The following is a 21,396-nucleotide window of genomic DNA, read 5'->3' as shown; positions in this document are numbered from 1 at the left end:
TCTGAATGTGCTTTTATGTCCATAGATGCACTCATTTACCTTCTTTGAGTAGGAAAGATACCGGTTGCAGATGCCTGAGCAGCCACCTGCTGAGTGGCAACAAGGGTAGCAGAGGTCAACCCTAAAGGAAAAGCCCCATGTGAGTACATTCCTCTGAATGCAGTACACATGCATCACAATTTGTGCTGCTTTAGATGTATACAGATCATATAGTGATAATATCCAAAAAGAAAAACATACAGAGAATTCACTGGGGTGGACTGTATGGAACTAATCTGTCAGATAAGGCACCTTTTTGTTTTTGGGCAAGGGCAAATGTGTGGCAAGTGTTCATATATTTATTAGAGAGTGCTAGTGAATCACAACAATATTTTTAAATTAGGGATTCCATAATAAAACAGATAAAAAAATAAGAAGAAAGAGCTAAACATAAGCTAAGATTTTCTCATAGTGTGGAGGCTTATTTATCAAAGTGGTTTTATAGGTTTTTTTTTAAACCAAGACTAAACTCACAAACTCTAAAACCATGTATATGATGACATTTATTAAAAGATCAGAATAAATAAATGATGCTGAATGATGAGCTAAAAATATGAATAGCTTGAAAACCTATAAAAACAATTTTCTAGTGAAAAAAAAAAGGTCCAATAGGATCAGCGCAGCTGCAATTGACTTCTATAGAACCTCACCAACATTTAAAGTTTTTGACATAGTTTTGTATTCATGGTTTTCATGGTTTTTACACTTAAATAAATCTTTTAGAGCGTTTTTTAAAAAAAAATAGGAAAACCACAATTTTTTAGAGATTCGTGGAAAAAAATGTAATTTGATTGTTATTAATGGGCCCCATATGGTTTCCTTGTTGGCTGGAAATATATAAATATAACTAGTATATGTATGATACAGGCAACCTGACCTGAACATAACGCAAGGTCTGTTACTACATTGTCATAGCAATTATAGCGTTTTTCTAAATTCCTTTTTACACACAAAGGGGTTTATTTCTCCACCAAGTTAATAATGTATATAATTATTGTCTCTCTTTAGCAAAAGATGCCCCTGACTTATGTCTTGGAAATGAGAAATGCGGGTGTGCAAGTTAACAAATGACTGCTAATGGATCCCAACAGATGTTCAAGAAAAAAATGCAATATATAAGTGTAAAGTAGAAATTGATTCCACATCGCAGCTATATCCGCGAGTAGCTTGTTTTCAGGGATAACCTATTGCTACACTCTTTTTCTATTAAAATACACACCTGCACTATAGACAAATATGCATGAAGAGGTTGAAAGCCCAATCAAGTACCAAACATATTTTGTCTAACAAGTGACAGCTTATCATAATTATAATTATTTCCCATTCACTTTTTTTTTATACCTTGAAATGGATCGTACTGTCCAGGTATTAGCGGATAGCCCACTCCAACATGTGTGTGGTGGTGGGTATGAAGGTGTCTCTGACCAAATGGGGAGTGACGATCTCTTTCTCTTTCGGTTTCCCGATCCCTTTCAGATGAGGGTTTTTCTGCCAGCTAGAAATTCAAAAAGAATTTTAGAATAAGTTAAACTACAAAAACTCATTTTTAGATACCTGTTAATAAAGAGAACAACTCATAGATGAATACCACAACAACTGCCACATTTTTACATAAAATACTATAAATATTAGTACATTAAATATTTGTGAGAAGCTAGTAGTATATGAGAATAACAAAAGCAGAAATAGGAACACAACATTAGAAGGGAAAATCTTTCAACATGCTAAGAAGAATGTGATTGTTAAAGTCGTATGAGCCAATGCCTCTAATTATGTGCATTACAATACTGTCTGAATATCACCAATTTGTGCAGCTATATACACCGTTGCTACTATCTGACTAGTTAAAACAAATACCAATAAAAAAAAGATGCACATCAGCACAAAGCTGTTGCTGTGTTACTGAAGATGATTATACACAAGCAATTCACACATACTGAGAAATGCGAAAGGAGTTCTAGGAAACTTACAGCAGGGGACTTGGTGCGGTACTGATTTGCATGTTGCTGAAGGAGATCTAGTGCTTTTGATTCAGATGCAGATTTTGAATTAATGCTGGGACTGGTGCTCGATTTCTCAGCTTCATCTCTCCCAGACACCTTCCCATAAACAGAATAATGAGGAAAGCCTGGAGACAAATAAGCTCCTACATTGAAACATAGAAATACAAATTAAAATTTGCTTTAAGGAAATAAACACAAGAGTTAATTAGGTGTTATTGCAAATGTGCTGTGTTTTTGTTTTCCTTTGAAGATTCAGCTATCACAACCGCCAAGATTTCTTATCTTATAAATGTAGAAAAAACACTAAATAACATTTGCCTGTTTTGTAAAACTTAATACAGCCTTATTACAGTGGAAGGTTACAATAACATGCTTTTATCTGAGTTTGGCTTAATTGTTCTTAAAGGGATACTGTCATAGGAAATTTTTTTTTTCCAAAATGAATCAGTTTATAGTGCTGCTCCAGCAGAATTCTGCACTGAAATCCATTTCTCAAAAGAGCAAACAGATTTTTTATATTCAATTTTAAAATCTGACATGGGGCTAGACATTTTGTCAATTTCCCAGCTGCCCCTGGTCATGTGACTTGTGCCTGCACTTTAGGAGAGAAATGCTTTCTGGCAGGCTGCTGTTTTTCCTTCTCAATGTAACTGAATGTGTCTCAGTGGGACATGGGTTTTTACTATTGAGTGCTGTTCTTAGATCTACCAGTCAGCTGTTATCTTGTGTTAGGGAGCTGCTATCTGGTTACCTTCCCATTGTTCTTTTGTTTGGCTGCTGGGGGGGGAGGGAGGGGGTGATATCACTCCAACTTGCAGTACAGCAGTAAAGAGTGATTGAAGTTTATCAGAGCACAAGTCACATGACTTGGTCAGATTTCAAAATTGAATATAAAAAAATCTGTTTGCTCTTTTGAGAAATGGATTTCAGTGCAGAATTCTGCTGGAGCAGCACTATAAACTGATGCATTTTGAAAAAAACATTTTTTCCCATGACAGTATCCCTTTAACAATCAAACTCGCACATGATGACATCGGTATTCATTGCTCAGATCTGAAACCATGACTGGGCACTGATTCCTAGTAGCCATCCATATGTGTGTGGCAAAACTGCATTTGGTCATCCAATGTGTGGTCAGTTCAACTTAGTTAAAGGCTAAATAACATTCAAATAAGGCTTTCTGAATACAACAGATCCCAACAGATCCATCGGCAGGACCCTCTGATGACAGAAGGCCCTTTACGGTGAATTTGGTAAATACAACATACATCATACATAACATGCTGGTTCAACTACTGCACCATAAAAGCAAATTATGACTCTTTCAGTACTTGTATAATTATTATTATTTCAATGTCTAATACTTGTGCCAAAGTTAGCAGAGTTCAATATAGTAATCACATTTTAACTTACCTGGATAGCCATGCATTAAAACTGGAGACACAGCCCGATATGCTGGGTGGTTTGGATCATACATCTGAGTATATGGGTAAGCATGTAAATACTGAATATAGGATTGATGCTGGCTCATTGGTGAAGAGACTGCAACCCGTGCATTCCTTGAGTCTTTCCAGTTTACTGGTGTTTTCCGATCATCATTCTTATTTTTTTCATCTACTGACTGAGAATCTGGACGTTTCACCTCCTTTTCTTCTTTCATGTTTTGTAATGCAGTTGTCATTGTGCTGTCTTTATTTGGAGTTCTGCAGACATTTTCTTCTTTTATTTTTTTCTCTCTTTCCAGTTCATCTGCTTTATGTTGTTCCAAGAACTTTGACTGATATACATAATTATGCCAAGATCTTGAATCAGAGTCCTTCAAACACACAAATGCATTATTAGAAACCCCAATTGCATTTTATATTTTGAATTGTACAGTTTAGATAAAGGTAGATATTACTGTAATAACAATTCAATATATCTGATACCATTCAATAATATTTGTCAGAGAAAAAGATAATCATTTAAAAAAAACAGATTATTTGGATAAAATGGAGTCTATGGGAGACAGCTATTCCATAATTCTGAGCTTTCTGAATAACAGATATCTGGATATCAAACCTGTATAATATGATTGCCATTATTGCTGCCTGGATTTAAACCACTGTAACAGTGTGCAATATTTTTCTAAGAATGCATGAACCCCCGCCCCTATAGACTTTATATGGCCCTCAAATTAATTTTGTCTTAGACAAGCCTAGGTTAACATATTATTCTAACTGATTTGTACAAGAGTGAGTAACTTATGAGAGTATGAATTAACTATTCTTAATATGAGGTATGTTGACAGACAAGACAGGCCATTATATACCATCTTATTTCAATGTTGGGGAGGCCTATTTATCAAAGGTTGAATTTCAAAATCCATGTGAGTTTTTTTTAACTCTTATTAATTTGAATATACTTGAACATTTGATTGGGTGGTTATTTAAGAACAAAATTGAATATCTAAAACGCAAACAAATATTACCGACCCGAAAACTTGAATTGAATTTGAATCGAATTAGCCTAAACTAAGGCTGTCAGGAAGGCTATAAACATCTTCAAATGGGTCACTGGACCTCTTCCATTGACATATACATGGACTAGGCAGATAGTCAAATTCAAATTATTCCGAGGGTAAAGGTTTGATAAATCTCAAAATTCGAATTTGAATTAAAAAATCGAAAAGAGTTTGAATAATTCACAATTTCGACTTTGAGAGTTTTGACCAAAAAAAAACCATTTGAATTTACTATTTGACCCTTATTAATCTGCCCCTTAGTGTCTCTGAAACGTATTGTGTTCTTACCTGCTTAAATCTCATAGTGGGATCTACCCCTGTTTGTTTCATTGAGTCCATAACAGATTTCATTTCTACGGCTTCTTTTATTAGCTGGTGGTTTTCCATTTGCTTTGCTTTAAAGCTGTCACACTGAAGTTGCTGATGATTAGGCAAAACTTGTGATTTCATAGGCTCGTCTGTTCTGTTTCCATTGCCCATTTTGGAAATACTTTTACTTGGTTCTGGTATAGAAGGTGGTTTTGAGATAGTAGCTGATGGAGCGGTTTTCAACTTGTTGTCATCTTTTCCACACTCCTTGGAAACATTATCAGATTTCCTTTCACATTCTCTATTAGTTTGGGAAATTTTTTGTTCAGCCATTCTTTGATCTTCATAGTATTTCTCATATTGTTGTCGGTAGGCAGGGTTTGATGCAATTAAAGACTTTTGATCCATATAAAGCCCATAGGCATATTGTCCATAGTAAAGTGACTGGGCGAGTGCAGGGTGCCTTTGTGTAATAACAGACTGATGTTGAGAAGGAATATTATTGGAAATAACTTCATTTTTCTTACAATCTAAAATGTCTATTTTATCTTTCTTTTCTAATTCATCTTCTGAATCTTTCTTGAGTTTCAACACTTGTGAAGGACTGTTATTTACAGACAAATTATTGGCAACCTGGCCAGAATGCACATAGCTTGGAGAATAATAAGGATCATAACCATGGTAATAAGGAGAATGAGGTTCTTTTGCTTGGGATGATTGTGCCATGGATGTAGAATGCCCTTTAACTATGTTATCTTTATTACAAATAATTTCTGAAGGGGAACTTGTCTTTGACCTTTGTCCCTCAGACCTGCTGTCAGAGCCCCCATCGTCAGCAGCATCTGAAATATCAGAATATGCAGGGCTGTTAGTTTTGGCAGCAGAGCTATCTCCACCATTTTGTGTCAACACATGCAGTGGTGAAATAGAAGATTGTCCATTTATCACAGTGCTGCATTCTACCCTTGAGGCACTTCCAATGGAGGGGCTTGGTGAATTGTCGGTAAATGTATATACCTTATCTGCCTCTGCTTTTATACTAGCCATTCGACTTTCTTGAGCATCTGATATTCCATTAACAAGCACTTCATTTTTATTCACATGTTCTTTTATAAACTGGCTAGACAAATCCTTTCCTACTGCTTTCATGTCTTCTCCTTTAGACACTTTTGAGTCTGCTTTTGGGCTCACCGCCTCTTTACTTTCTTTTTCTCTCTGTTTCCTTTTTTCCTTTTTCTTTTTGTCTTTGAGCGATGTGAGTGAAGGATTTACAGTGTTTGGCTCTCCCATAATTGTGGGCTTTGGTTGGATAGGTTTTAATGGAGGGCTCTTTGGCGTTGCCTGGACAACAGTTGTTGCTAATGAGGGTAATCCTGGTATTGTCCCTGTAGTAGTGTTTGTAAATGCTGTACCAGGGATTGCTATTAATTGAGGAGGGGTAGGGGCTGGAGCTGGAGCAATAGGCCTAGCTGTTTTGAGCTTTGAAATGTTTTTGTCAACTTTACAATTAGTGGCTTTTTTTACCTTTTCTTTTTCAGTTAAATTTTTCTTGTCAATAAGTCCTTCTGCTTCCAGCTTTGGCATTTCTACAGTTAAGCTGCTGTCTATTACAGAACCATTTTCCAGTGTAGCTGCCATGTTTGAAATCACAGGAAGGTTATTTAGTTCAACATTTAGACCTTTCTTTTTACCAGAATGTTTCCCAGATTTTGAACTATTAATTTGATTAGGACTATTGCTTGCCACATCTCTTTTGCCCTTTGGTGTCCCAGGTGTACCTTGTAAACCAGGTGACATAGGTGCTTTTAACTGATCCAAACTTGTGCTTGACTCATTGCATTCAAGTGCCACATTGCTTAGTGCTTCTTCACAGTCAGAAACTTTGTCCTCACTATCCTGTTCAAACTCCAGTTTATTTTCAGGGTCTAAATGTGCATGTGCCTGATGATAGCGTAGCCCATTGATGTGCTTGTACTTTTTGTTGCAGTTTGGATGAGGGCAGTCTATTAAAACTGGAGAAGAGCAGCCTTGGTCCAAAAAAGTAGTTTCACCTTTCCCTTGTGGGGTTGTTGGAGTGCTTCGGGAATTGGTTCGGACTCTTTTTCCAGGCTTGTTATCCTCAGAGCTTGAATTCAGATCCAGCTCCATTTGAGGCTTGTTTTTTCTTTTGCCTGCAGGAGAAGGGCTTGCCTTCACATCCTCAATAGCACAATTTGGGGGAGTTCTGCGTCCACTTGCATTAATGTATCCCCGTCTCCCTTTACCATTTGCACCACCCCTGTTTTTATTTTGAAGTCCTCTTGTTTCTGTAAAATTTGCATCACTGCCTGGTGCTGCAGCTGCTGTGGTATTTGCTGCTGATCTTGCTCGCTTCCCTCGGCCACGACCTCCACGCATTTCAAAGTCACTTGTTGGCGAATCACAAAATCTGCATAGAAAGAGGCAGTTTTTACCCATATTGCATATAAAATATTACTATTAGTCAAAGGAATTAAAAACAAATCAGTTTATGTAAATTTTAGAGATTTAATTGCTGCTCACCTTGGAGGAGCCCAGTCATGCTTTGTACAGTCCAACAAAGTCCCCACATATGTCTTATTTCGCCATGTAACATTCACAACTAGAACACCTGGAAATACATAAAAACATCAATTCAGTTCATATATTTTCTCCACTTTGAAAAAATTGGGAGATTCAGTTAAATTTGTTTTTAATAGCTGTGGTCGGCATCCTTCCTCTTTTGGTTTTAGTGACCTCAAGTTAAAACCCACAGGAAAGTGTGTGTGTATGCACAATCAAGATAAAACTGACAGCAGGAAATTATTTTTGCCATGTAGTCCTGTAAAACAAAACACCTTTTAATGCTGCCGTTACTATACCTGGCATCAATTGCTAAGAAAGCCAGCAGAAAATAAAAATCATCAGTTTGTATAGATTAAACCAGAAAATAACAAAAAATACAACATGCCTTAAAGCAAATGTTTAAGCTTGTAGCTACAAACTCTAACTTAGATTGTAAGTAGTGATGGGCGAATAAATTCGCCTGGCACGGATTTGTGGCAAATTTACACTGTAGAGTAAATCTTTACATTGCTGCATGTACAAATAGTGCTTCATAAATACTGTACACTTATTTACAAAGCAAAAGGAAAAACAAATTATCAAATGTATTTTCATATAAATCCATTGAGTTGTTTTACCTTATAGCACATACAGGAAATATAAATTATTATTATTATTATTACTAGAATTAAAAGCAATTCTTGGGTCATCATTTGGAACTGGAATGTTATTAACGGTTGCATATTGAAAAGGCAATTGCCATTTATGTCAGTGACAGTTGATGTCAGACATTTCACCTTTAATACGTTGTTGGACAATACTTTGTTCTTATTCTCACTGGATGGGTTTACCTGAGAAACATGAGCATACACAATGAACAATACTCATTGCTTGAGCAGCCATTCCCAGTGAACCTGAACCCAAATTTGAGCATCTTTCCCCTCATATTTAAAGGCACTCTGACCGTAAAAAAAAATATTTTCTTAATTGTACTATACTTGCTATTTCTAGACGCAAATTTTAATTTTAATGTAATGATAGTTTTCCTGTAACCTTTACCAACATAGTCACTCCTTTATATATCAATAGAATAGTTGTTTAGTCGAATGTTACTGCCATTTGAGATCCAGATGCAGTAAACAGCTATGTAGCAAATTCTCTGGGTGCAGCTCATATGTATAATTAAAACTGGTTGAAAGGAAACATAAAAGAAACAACAAGCTCACCATTCAAAGACTAATAAAATTAAAAACAGGAAAGTCTGCTCAAGTACTTAAAACAAGTCCCCAGTGAAAACCCTTTGCCATTTCCTTTCCCTAGTGTGTTTTCAGTTCTCCAACATAAGGCAACAAGAAATTGGCAAATGTTTGCTCCTAAAAGCAGTGATGAATAGATGAATGTAAAGAACAATCAATGCTTGGTGACAGCTAAGAGAAAGCTTTATGCATGCACCATTTCCCAATTTTGTCAAAATAGTAAACGCATTTTACTTGCTTTTCAGGAAGCTGGAAGAACAAGGTATTTAAAATATAAGTAGAAGAAGCAGTCTAACAGGATATGAAATGTAAAGCTTTTGAGGTCTTATTTTGAGCTGATTGCCTTTTTAGTCATTATTTTTTTACAGCTGACTGCATTCACTTAGGTGCAACCCTCTGACACATATACAACAATTGTTTGTTACATACAGTAGGCGCATGATGTGAGCTTGTAGGTTGAAAGTGGCATAGAGCATGGGATTTCTATCTTGGTCAGTGAGTGAATTGAGAATTGCACATTTGCACCAAATGTATGGCATATGAATACAAGTGCTCTATAGTCCTATAAGAGCTGGATGCAATTTTATATGCAAACAGTCAGAACAACTGCTCTATATCAAAGCTATCAAACTTGCATTGGCTGTTGTATACATGGTTTATTAATCCATCAATTAGCAATTAGCTTTGAACAGGCTATGAGTTTGAAAAAAAGGCAATGGTCTGATTGGTTGCTATAATAATAGCACTGGTACCAATCAGCCTTTTTATTTTGGCAACAGTTAAAATTGCTAATTTCTACAAAGAAATTGGATGGAGATCATTTACAATCTAAATGAATGGCTTTAGAAGTCTTCTGGGGACTTTGAAAAACTAATCGATCCAAGTGCCATCCAGCCGGTGATTTAGATTCTAGCCAGCGGGGAGGCAGTTCGTGGAGATTAGCCACCCGAAGAAGAGGCGGGCGACTGAATCTCCATGAATCTTCCTGTGTGCCTCTGCCTTCAAGAAAATGTGTAGGCTTTATTTAACATCAAAAGGTACTGTAAGGTGGAGTGAGGTGTGAAAAAACGAAATTTTCCAGGGTGTGTGTGTATGTGTAGTAACTGTGTCATGCAGGATCACTTTTATCAGTGAGGATTGCTAGCCTTCAACTGGTTGTAGTAGGATAGAAACGCATGACTATACATTGTTCCCACCATTGATCTGTACAAATAGGGAATGAAAGCACCCTTAAGTATTGCTTTCTAGAAAGCATGGCTTTTATATAGGTGCCGTTTTTAAGATTATGCCCCTTTTAGGGAAAGAGTATGGATATATATTTATATATATGTTTTTTTCTGAACTCAAAAGTAAAGGCGGAGCTTTGTTTAGACAGCTTTTAGTTTTTACAGCTACTAAAGTTTTTAAAAAATTTAAATTAATTATAAGCCATGTTAAAACAATATTTTTTTCTTAATTTGCCTTTACTTGTCCTTATATATTTATTTATTTGTAAGGGTGGGAGGGGGATTTGGATATGCATTATGTGATTGTGGCTGTGACAGTCAGGGGTCAAATCACAATCAGTGACCATCAAGCAATAGCAGTTCATTTCATCCTAGACTTTTTATAAATTATACCTAAAAAATGTCCACCTTGTAATAATTGTAAATTGTAAAAATTTGTACACATTTCCTTGAAAACTATTTCAGGAAGGACAAATTGTTGTGGTTTTGAAAAATGATGTGACAGTTTAAAGGACATAGTACTTAAAGGAGAAGTAAAGTCAAAAATCAAATAAAGCTCTAACTGCTGACCATGAAATAAAAGTATCCTTACCAGTAAGCATTCCCTCATTCGTTTTTCTACTAAGGTTTGTGCTGTCATCGTTTTTGAAAAAAGCTCAAAGCTGTATATGGAAGCATTCCCTGGCTGCAATCTAAAAACGAGTCCTATTAGGGCACACGCATGCGCAATCATTCACAGCAGTGCCCTGCACATGCGCATGAGTATATTGTGGCTTTCCTTTGAAGAGCTGACGTTGCAGGCACGTGATTTAGCCTTTCCTCATTCCTGACCTCTGCCCCCGCCTGCTTTCACTCAACCGCCAATCGTGATGCTTCTTCCCTGTTGAAGCTTACATGCTCCTGCGCTCACTCCGGTTTTAATTTACAGCTTGGCAGTGAGCACAGGAGCTAAGCAACGGAGGTCAGCTAAATATTCCCAGCGTTTTGGTCTGTCTGACAGAGGTCTGTCTAAATACATGTCTAATAAAAGGAAAACAGCTCAAATTAAAAAGAAGCCTTTATTTTAACTTTGTTTTAATGCCTCCTTGTTTAGAGGCTGTCGGTCTGAAATGAGGCGCATGCGCAGTACAGTAGAGGCGGAAGTGAGGTGCCGAATGGAAAATGGCGGCGCCAAAGTTTGAACGGTGGAGAAACTAACGAACAAGGGTACACAAAGCCACTACTAAATAGACACTTTTTAATATGGCGTTTCAGGAGGGGGGCTGCTGGTAAACAGAAAGAAATAGGTATCGTTTTTTAACTTTACTTCTCCTTTAAACCACAGATACAGATGTGCACATTACTTAAACATAAACTGCAACAGAAAACTTTGTGCTGGCAAACTCAGTCTATGAAGAATAATTACACCGGTCGACTAAAAGGTTTTGCAAAATTTAGTCAACTTGTATTATTCCAAAATCGATGTAAAAATCAATGTTTTGACCTACAGATAGAATGTAAAAGAAACAACGTGTGGTGCAATACTTGTGCAGTAGACTATTTTCATCACTAGATGTTAAAGGTTGTTATATATATTTTTTTTAATTTAAACAACTCTTCTGTCTGGTTCCAAAACTACTACTTTAAGAGTCCTGGGTCCAGTTTTGTCTAAAATAATATCTGACTGTATTCAGTATTTTATTGCCCTTGTTTAGTTTTATGCAGCTGTTTCAGTATCCTTCCTTAGGTTGACTGACTTCTTGTTAAACTGATCCCTTTGTTTGTATAGATAGGGAAATTAAACTTTAAAAATACCTGAGATGCAAATATAATTAAAAAAAAGTCAAATTCCCTTTAAAGAAAATATAAACCCAGTTACAAAATGGGCACGTTTAATCTCCAAATCCACACTTTATTTTAAAATAAACATTGAAATTTGAAAAAGTGAAAGTCACAACTGCTGCTAAATATATGCATTTCTGAATGATAAGAATGAATATAATTTACTATTCCCATTTTTGGTGAACATTGCTGATATCTTGAAAGGTGTTATCACCTTATAATGGTCTTGCAGAAATGCCTCTAAAATATGAAGACAAAAAGTTGGCTATAAAGAAATTGTGCCAGGTGACCAGAAACAAAATTACAGATTTTTTTAAGAGCTCCACTGCTGAGCCAAATGTTTGAAGAATCCCTTTAAGCACATCCTGTAATCAAACCATCTGGAACACAGATCTGTGATTAGTCACCCTGAACATTGAGCTTTATCTGAACAAATAATGAACTGCAATGAAGCTCAGGAGATAGGGCATTGCTACAAAAAGAAACATAATGAAACACTTTATGCCCTAGTGAGTTGTTGCTACTACAGTCATAAACCTTTGAGACACATTTCTCTGGTGTTAATGTACTAAACACAGATTAAAAGGGTAGAAATTGGTGGTTTAGTTATGTCTGCCCTGCAGGTGATTGGGCTGAGTTGATTGCTATCTTTTTTTTGTTGTTGTCGTTGTTTAAATACCCCCCCCCTAATTGAATTCACCCAACCAGAGATAGTTTTTTTATATTAATGATCACTGAAAACATGGGTTGCTTCCCTATATGCACATAATCAAGATGCATTGTAAAAATAAGGAGACGAAAAGACAATACACAGCTTGACTTGCCAGGCTTTATGCATTTCAAGCAAAAAAGAAAAGAAAAAGGAAAACAGATCTTTGAAGACCTTCTCTGAAAGTAGCACACAGAGAGAAGGCAATGAAAAGCATAACGCAGACTTAGCTTTCCCCTGGGCCTGCCTGCTCTTAATCACAAAAGAACCTATCACCACCTCAATCGCTGTCGCATCCCCCGCAGCCTTTGTTCTGAAGCCTGATGAGCTGTATTGATTTGGGGAAATCATTCAGCTTCTTGGAAAACTAGACTCAAGCTTATTCACTACCATCTATTTCTTCCTACTGAAAAGACAGTTGGTCAATATTCAGTTGACTGGTCAGCTAAAAGCATCACTTGCTGCGTTCCTATTTTTCTTGCTTCCATAGTAACTGTATCCTTCCCTAGATGACATAAATTACATTGTGTCAAATGGCAATGTGGCTTGGTGGATAAGAAGCAGTACATTCTAAAGCACATGTCAATTTATGGTTGTTTATGTCTTACTTAATAAAATGTATTATTTCTAGGTAGCATCAACGCAACCACTTTAACTTGCTATTTTGACGAGTAGTAGAAAACAAGCTTAATATTTATCAAGGATATCATATTTATTTCCAGTGTGCCCACAATGCGATATGTAAAATATATATAACAATAATAAATATTGTCTTTGTATCAAAGTCCAAGTCCCAGCAGAATCATTAATGAAAACATTATGCTTCCTTATGTGATAGTGTAGAATATCAAATATAGGAATATTTCTTTTATCCACAACAGTTTCAGATCTTTAATAGAAAAAAATATATGGCATACAACAAGGTGAGTATTAAACACAGTGTCTTGCCCACACAATGCCACTTTGTTTCTAATTACCCAACAAACCATTACATTCAATGGGAGTTTATCTAATTGTCAGCCCATACAATTTAGATGCAATTCTGGACAGAAAGCAGGGACAGTGAGATTGACTGGGGAGCACTTTGAGGCTTTTTATGACATGGAGAATTGTTGGTAGACCGAAAGCATACAAATTGACTCATGAGAGAATCCTCCAACAAAACATGTTATCCACAATCCAACAAAACATTGGGTTGGAATTTGACACATTAATTTCCCTGCACTATATGTAGCTAGTCTCCAACCATGGCATGTAACCTTGATATTACATGTGATCCATTGTGGATATAATGTCACATGTTAAAGAATGATCAATATCTGTCCAGCTTTTATATACACAATGAATCCTTGGGTGAAAGATTTTGCAATATACAATATATTTGCTCTATAAAAAATTACAGCACGCGGTAGCTTTTTCTGCTGCAGTGCTGTGTAAGGCCTGGCTTGGAGCTTCTACTGCAGAAATAGGGGGAAAGGGGTTCTGCATGTACCCTGTTGTCTCAAAAGCATACAAGGAATGAATTGCAAAGCTATTAATTTGCTCTTCATAATTACAGAATCTTCAATGCTAAATATTCTCAAACGCCCTTCCTATGAGTGAACAGTCATGAAAACATGAAAAGCAGGCTAAAAAGTAAAGTGGAATTGATTTGCTATTTCCGATTTATGGAAATTGATTGCCTGGAAAGTTTTGCAGGCAATTCCGCTTCAGAACAGGAAAAGTCGCCAGCGTTTTTGGAACTTTAATGCATTTTCGGCACACAGGATATGATGTAAGTGACAGAAGATTGAGGAAGATCTAGCTGCTTTTTAGCACTTCACCTGGTCTGAGGTGGCAAAGTCAACTCTAGCGAAAGAGGTAACGTTCAGTACAGTAAATCTGCCCCATGGCATCCAAAAACACTAATAACAAATAACATTTTAGTTTGCACTTCAAAGCAAATGTATACACAATATAAAATGGTTCTTTCACATCTGAAAACAGTACATTTAAGTACATAAAGTATGTAATAAACTCGTTTCTACACTATCTCTCTATAACATCTTCTACATTTATTTTTAGGTTTCCTTGCACAATGCACAGAGCATGCAGAAATGATTCATTATCAGTGTTTGAACAGTTTCTTCCTCTTGTTTGTGGAAGTCATTTAGCAATCAGGCAACAAAACATTTCTTATTCTTTCAGATGTCTTACAGAGAACGAGATCAATGCTTCCAGCTAAAATAAAACCCTTTGGGATCGAGAAGCAAAGAAATAGAAAACCTTAGTGCAGCCCAGAGAAGTGATCAGAGCCACATTTTATTGTTATAAGGAAACAAGATGGTGTTGCAGTCAGAGTCTTGCAGATGGAATCTTATTGAGAGAAGGCATGATAAATTCTTACTAATCTCCACACATGTCCAACAATAACCTCATGTTTCTCCTGAGCAATAAAAACGGTAACAAAGGTGAAATCTGCAATCTTCGCTTTTTCCTACAATGAATGATTATATGAAGGTGTGAAAGAGATTTTTTTTTCTATGACACTGCAGAAGAAGATGTTGCAAAGCAGGCAGTATTCTGTGCTAGAGCAAAAGCTGTTATCTATTCACGCTGTGCTGGAGAGTGTGGAAAGCAGTCTCATAAATTATGATGTTTTAGTTATAGTCAAAGCATTTATTTGCTTCTGTGCCAGCAATAGGTCCTTTTCATCTTTTCCTACCAGGCCCTTGAGAACACATTCCTAAACCTCTGCTGGCAGCCAGCTGAGGCCTCAGAAAATCCTAATAAGCAATTCTTTAAAGAAGTGAAACTGTTTTCACTAGAAATAATAATTCTCCCATTATATCGGTAGATGGAAATTCAGGGACATTGAAATGTACTGGAAAAAATAGAATAGACAAAATATACTTAACACAGGCTGACTCAAAAGGTAATGGACAATAACCCTACCGTGCACCCTAATAGAAAGAAAAGGAAAAACATGTTAGCAAGGGGCAAAGTATGTTATTTTTTAAAGTATTGGTATTTTACAAATAGCTTTAAAAACTATGAAAATGAGTAATGTATATTGGAAAGTGGCTTAAAATTATGGTTTCTTTCATGGGGAGGCCCATTTATTAAAGATCGAATTTTAGTGGTATTAGAGCTTTTTGAAAAACCTCTAAAAGTCTGAACAGTTTAAAAAAAGTACAATAGGATCAGCACAGCCCTCACTGATTCTTCGAGTGCTTTTACTTGGATAAGTTTTGCATTAGAGTTTTTTGTGGTTTTCTTTTTATCTCTTGCTACAGAAGACAGCAATGCTAGAAGTCAGTTAAACAGCAAATAAAACGTTAGAGTCACTTTTTAATTGTTGTTTTCCAGAGCTTTCATAGTCATACAAATTAGCAATTACAACTGTATCACATTTCCTTGAATATAAAAATACAAAGATAAATAACTTGTAGATACTTAACAACATTCCATTTGACCACAGAATCCATTTTTAGACCTGCAGGATTTCTCCTATTGAGAATGTCAAGTTGCCAAACACTTTGTCATTTTTCTGTTACTATTGCATATAGTCCCCAGAGGCAGTACTGCTTGCAAAATTCATTTGCATCATTTATAGTATGGTTTAGTTTGTCATATATCATAGACATTTCTGCAAGTTATGGCTGTGCTGCCTCTTTAGCATCATAGTCGTTTTGAAAGTGTTTTAGATTCTGTAAAGGCAAATCTTTAAAGCTAAAGAAACTCACATTTAAATTACTTTATGTATGTAAACATTTTTAGCAATAGTTTGTAAGATGCATGATGATTGCGTTTATGGATGTGCACACAAATTTCTTGTAGAAAGCAGTTGAGTAGCTTAGCAATCCAACTGAATATTCAAGACTAAAAGAAAAAAGCATTTCCACTTGTTTGTGTGTTGCAACATCAAAATGCCTCATGTGTCATAGCCTAAAGGTGTCCATACACTGTAAGATTCACAAAACAAGCAAATCTTTCCTCGGACAGGCCTACCTTGGGTGGAAATATGATAATTTGGCCCTAGGGCCAAGTTATTGCATTACAATGAAAGGGACCGATGACTGCATTAATGAGCCAATGTGGCCCTCGATCCGACAGATAAATCAAGCCTGCCCAATCAAGATTGGGACAACTTTTGGCCAGAAATCATTTGGGAAGGCCTGTTGGAGGACCACATGCATGGGCAGATAAGCTGCTGGATCAGTCTAAAGGACCGGAATCTTAAATCTGTCTGTGTATAGGGCCCTTTAGTGGCTGACAAAATCTTTCCAGACAAAACAATATGTGTAAGGAAAAATGTCATATCCAATAGTTGCAAAGTTGACCAGAGACAAATCACTTCTTGTTTGGGCTACTAATCTCCACGAACTGCCTTCTCGTCGGCTAGAATGTAAATCGCCAGTGGGATGGCACTCGAAACGCTTCGGTTTTCCGAAGTTTCCGAAGTTTCCTCGTGAGGCAACTCCAGAAAACAAAGCGTTCCGAGTGCCATCCCACTGGTAATTTACATGGCTCAGATCGCGTCAACTTTCCTCGGAAACAAAACAAAGCTTTCCGAATTCCATCAAGCTGGTGATTTACATTATAGCCGGCGGGAAGCAGTTTGGGGAGATTAGTTGCCTGAAGAAGAAGCGATTTGTCGCTGGGCGACTAATCTCCTGAAATAGCAGAGTGGGTCTCTGCTCTTAGGGCTTTTAAGATAAAACAATGTTGACTTGTCCTTTAAAATGAATGCTCCCCAATGCCTTTTTGCTAAACAATACACACCTTCAAGCTTTGGTCCTGTACAAAGTGTGGAATATAAATTTATCACCTTGAAAAACCCATTCCAAAAATTTGCTTACAGACCCCATCTATTTCCACACAGAACTGTGATTGTAACTGGTTGTGTTGAGTAAACAAATACAGAGCAACCAGTAAATGGCATGGCACAGATATCATTTTGCTCAGTAGATGTATTACAACCTGGAAACAGAGGAAGCAGACCCTGTGGCTGCAGGTGGACCCAGATGGTTTTGAGTCCCCATGATGTCATAATTCATATACAATTTCAATAAATATTGGTAAAACAGTTAACCTCTAGACATTTTGAGGACCTGAAAAATAATTTACTGTTAGGCCCAGTAATATCTAGTTATGCCACTGATTATGACAGCTAATGAGGGTAATGGAAGCACTGCCAATAGACCATAGTCAGAGACTGCACATTTTTGCCTAACAATTGTAGTGTAACGCATGGTGCTTTATACCGCAGTCAGTCAGAAGCCATCTGTGGAATGAGACATTCTACTGGTTGATACAGGAAAGGCCTCCTTATATCTAACAGAATTTGCATGCCTCGTCTAAGAACATTGACCCACAAAACCAATAAATGAGAGCATAATGAGGGAATAATCGAAATGGTTCCTTATAAGTCTTTTCTTCTAAGTCTTCTTCTAACAAGTTCTTTTAGACCACAGAACTAATGGGGGGAAAAAGTGAAGGCATTTAACCATTTACATGCCAGACAATGTAGCATCATTGGCACTGACACCAAATATAAACTTGCTTTTCTTTGATGTAAGCTGTCTAGCTACTCCATTCTAGCAACACACAGGTTTGTGATTCTGGGTGCGAGAACTTTGAACCTTGCCCCATACATCAGAACTGAGGCTGATAATGTTTCAGTCTTGTTAAATATGCTTAGTGAAACATGTGGTATTGCGGTTTCTGAGATACAGCAGAATAATCAAAGAGTATTCAGTTAATATTGAGTCGATCAAAATGGAGTCAACCAGAAGCCATGGAATTGTTGATTTTCAGTGATTATTGAAATGAAATGAAAGAAAAGCACCTTTTTTAACTTATCTAATGATAAAGATAAAAAAGCAAGTGCAAAATATAAACCAAACATTTGCAAATGGCTGGTGATTAAACTATGATTACTATGTTATTATTGGAATATCATTTCTAAAATAAACTTTGTTTCTGTCTTTAATCTAGCATATAATTACAGTACATGGGGTGAAAAGGTGGCTGAGTAAATATTATCTTTACCCTACACAACAAAGCTACTTGAAAGCTAATAGACTGCTGACAAGGAAATACAAAAACTGTATAAATGTATGGTATATTTCCCCCATGAATATGTAGGCACCAACTTTTCTGATAGATGCATTTCGTGCACTTATTTTAATGTAATTTATTACCCATAACATGTTTATCTATAATAAGCACTTTACTAGAAGATAATCTGTAACCCTGAGTGACACATGGAATCGTCTCAGAAAAAGCTGGAGCATGATTGCTTTGCTCTGGGGACTGCAATGTAGCTGCCAATCAATCAAAAGCTCTGACAGCCTCTACAGCCTTGTTCCATTAGGCCTAACACAAACTCCAGGGTTTCCATTCATATTATTTCCTTTTTACTCTTGTGAAGTTAATGCAGGTCCAAGGTTTCAATAACTAAACTCTGCAAGAATATAATCTTCTTATTTTGCATTGACTGCCCCCCCTATTCCTTCCCTCCATAGAAAGAAAAAGCCATGGGTGTTCTCTAAAACCCTCATGTGGGAAAATAAAACATACAAGGACAAATGCAATCTTTCATTCATTCAATCTTTTCATTCAGTTTCATTAATAGCAGTCTCCTAATGGATACTATTATCTTCAAAAACATACGTTAATACAGTAGGGATGGGCAGCCTTCGGATACTAGGTTGTAGTATAAGAACACTTAAAATTGACTCCTATTTACTCCCTATAAATATAAAATATATTCAGTTTGTTTCAGACACAACAGTGATACCAAATCTTTTTCAGAGGTCTCAAATCAAACTGTTGTTACACCCAAATATCCTAGCAAGCTGGTTTTGGGTATTTTACATTACAGTAGCTGGAGAGCAGCAGTTTTACCCAAACATACATGGCCACAATTCTTTGGTAACCAAGAATGACAATCTCCTTCTTTGCCTATTTATAAGCAACTATGCAGTGTGCTGGACAAGAATGAACTTGTAGCCATAACAATTGAACTTTTCTCAAGGCTAGAGTGACCTGGAGACAATCAAATCACTATAATGTTAACATGACAATTGTAAAAGAGTGCAATGTGTTTATGTTTAATCAAGTTCATGCCCAGTATCTTAGGGGAACCCTGTATCTAGATATATCACTGAACCAGACAGTAGCTACAGGGTTCCCACAGTGGCACAGTTGTGTCAAAAACATATGGTGTGTCACTTGCATACAGAATGCTGGAAATGACACCAACCAGACTTAGAAAAATTGCAACACAATTGCATCTGATATATGTTGAATTGCAAATGTAGTTTTGCTAATATGAACTCATTGGCCACAACTGTGGCATGCATAATGCTCCCTGGTGACTGCAAAGATGCTGGAAGTCTGGAAAAACACTCCATTATGGAAAAAACTCAGCAATTGTGCAAGCAAGGACTTAATCCAATGGTGAAGGAATACATGTAAGTAGGGATGCACGGAATCCAGGATTCAGCCTATTTCAGATTCGGATTCGGCCGAATCCTTTTGCCCTTCCTACCCCTAATTTGCATATGCAAATTACGATTCGGATTCGTTTTTGTATTCTGCCGAATTTTTTGCAAAGAATTTGAGGGTTCGGCCAAATCCAAAATAGTGGATTTAGTGCGTCCCTACACGTAAGCAAGCAAGGAAAACTTGCCATCATTAGCAGAAATGGATATGACACAAGAATGCAAAGAAAAGCAAGCCCAAGGCAATGAAAAAATGAACAAGACAGAAAACATATATATTTTAAACCCTGGTGCGCTTAAAGCATGCCATGGGCTTATCATACTGCAGAATTGGCTATGCCTCAAAACGCTTTTTACGTTAGACAGCAGTGAGAATACTTCAGTCTCCTTTTATTAAATCCCTGGGCACTAAGGCTTTGGTTTTCAGCTGTCACTCAGCACATTATTTCACTTAAAACTAAGATAAAGTACATTCATAAATCTTGCTTTAAAGGGAACTAAGCTGGATTGCTTTGCAAAGCCCCTTTCTTTCCCCACTGTTCATTATGTGTCACAAAAATAAGGCGCAACATAGAAAAAGCTAAAAACATACATGCGCTCGCATGTGCGCAAAGACATTGCTTCTTTTCCACTCATATCGCCAGCTAGTCTTGTTTTACTATGCTGCTTTTGTTTCAGAATAAGTAAAAGAAACTATTTTAAAGCCATATATATCTCTTTTCAATCAAATGAGACTTAGAGCAGCTGCTTATGTTGCATTATTCTCTACATATGAATGAGTTCTTTGTAAAACAAATAACTTAAAAGAAAAAAGATCTTAAGCAGATGCTACTGAAATACATAGTAACTGGATGCACTTGGACATTTCTGTTGCTCAGCTGACAGACACTGATTTAAACTGTTAACAGTCAAGCTCACGTTACCTCTCTGCCTTCCCCCTACACACTTATATAAAAATATATATAGTTTTATGTTCCTATCACACATCAGAATCCCATATTCCTAATAACATGTTAGCTGGTGCAATGGCTAATGTAAAATAGATTGAAATTCACAGCTGAGTTGGCTCCTGATAACCTTTTATGTTTACTAATATTTTCTTTCAGTACATTTTAGTACAAGTTTGACATGGGCAAGGTAAACATAATATTTATTGGCAATATATCTGTTGGCTTGTTGCCTCATGCCTTCATACAAGCCAAGGATTTAAAACCTATGTTCTTTCCACTGTAGCTACACATTACAAAGTGTTTTAATTATATAAGAAGTTTAGATTAGCAATAAGCATATTGCATGTTAAAGTTTACCACCTGCACATGTCCCTAACCAGCTGTTCCTATGTCTGATTGAGTCTTGAATTCTGGGCCATTTTTATTACTTCTTAGACCCATCCAACCCCTTTTATAAAGTCACTAAGTGGAGAAAAAAAACCAAAGCTAACTTTAGAATACATAATCATTACTGTCTGGCCCTAAACA

General features: G+C 36.6%; 1 protein-coding gene across 4 annotated transcripts in view; it reads right to left on the bottom strand.

The window, feature by feature from the left end:
- Positions 1 to 21,396, bottom strand: part of LOC108717283 (zinc finger protein 608) — a 62,844-nt gene that overhangs the window by 3,063 nt on the left and 38,385 nt on the right. For 2 of the 4 annotated variants that reach the window (XM_018264173.2, XM_018264172.2), the window contains exons 4-9: positions 7,396 to 7,483; positions 4,834 to 7,282; positions 3,456 to 3,858; positions 2,010 to 2,185; positions 1,381 to 1,534; positions 40 to 121 (exon numbers count right to left, since the gene is read on the bottom strand). In XM_018264173.2, coding sequence (XP_018119662.1) covers positions 40 to 121; positions 1,381 to 1,534; positions 2,010 to 2,185; positions 3,456 to 3,858; positions 4,834 to 7,282; positions 7,396 to 7,483 — 3,352 coding nt within the window. Of the gene's footprint in view, positions 1 to 35; positions 122 to 1,380; positions 1,535 to 2,009; positions 2,186 to 3,455; positions 3,859 to 4,833; positions 7,283 to 7,395; positions 7,484 to 21,396 lie in introns of those variants that run through there. The other 2 variants (XM_018264174.2, XM_018264175.2) reach the window with 2 other exon arrangements.

Source organism: Xenopus laevis, chromosome 1L (assembly GCF_017654675.1).
Source record: "Xenopus laevis strain J_2021 chromosome 1L, Xenopus_laevis_v10.1, whole genome shotgun sequence".
Lineage (NCBI taxonomy): Eukaryota > Metazoa > Chordata > Amphibia > Anura > Pipidae > Xenopus > Xenopus laevis.
The sequence above is the reverse complement of the archived record's forward strand: the minus strand, read 5'-3'. Positions and strand labels throughout refer to the sequence as shown.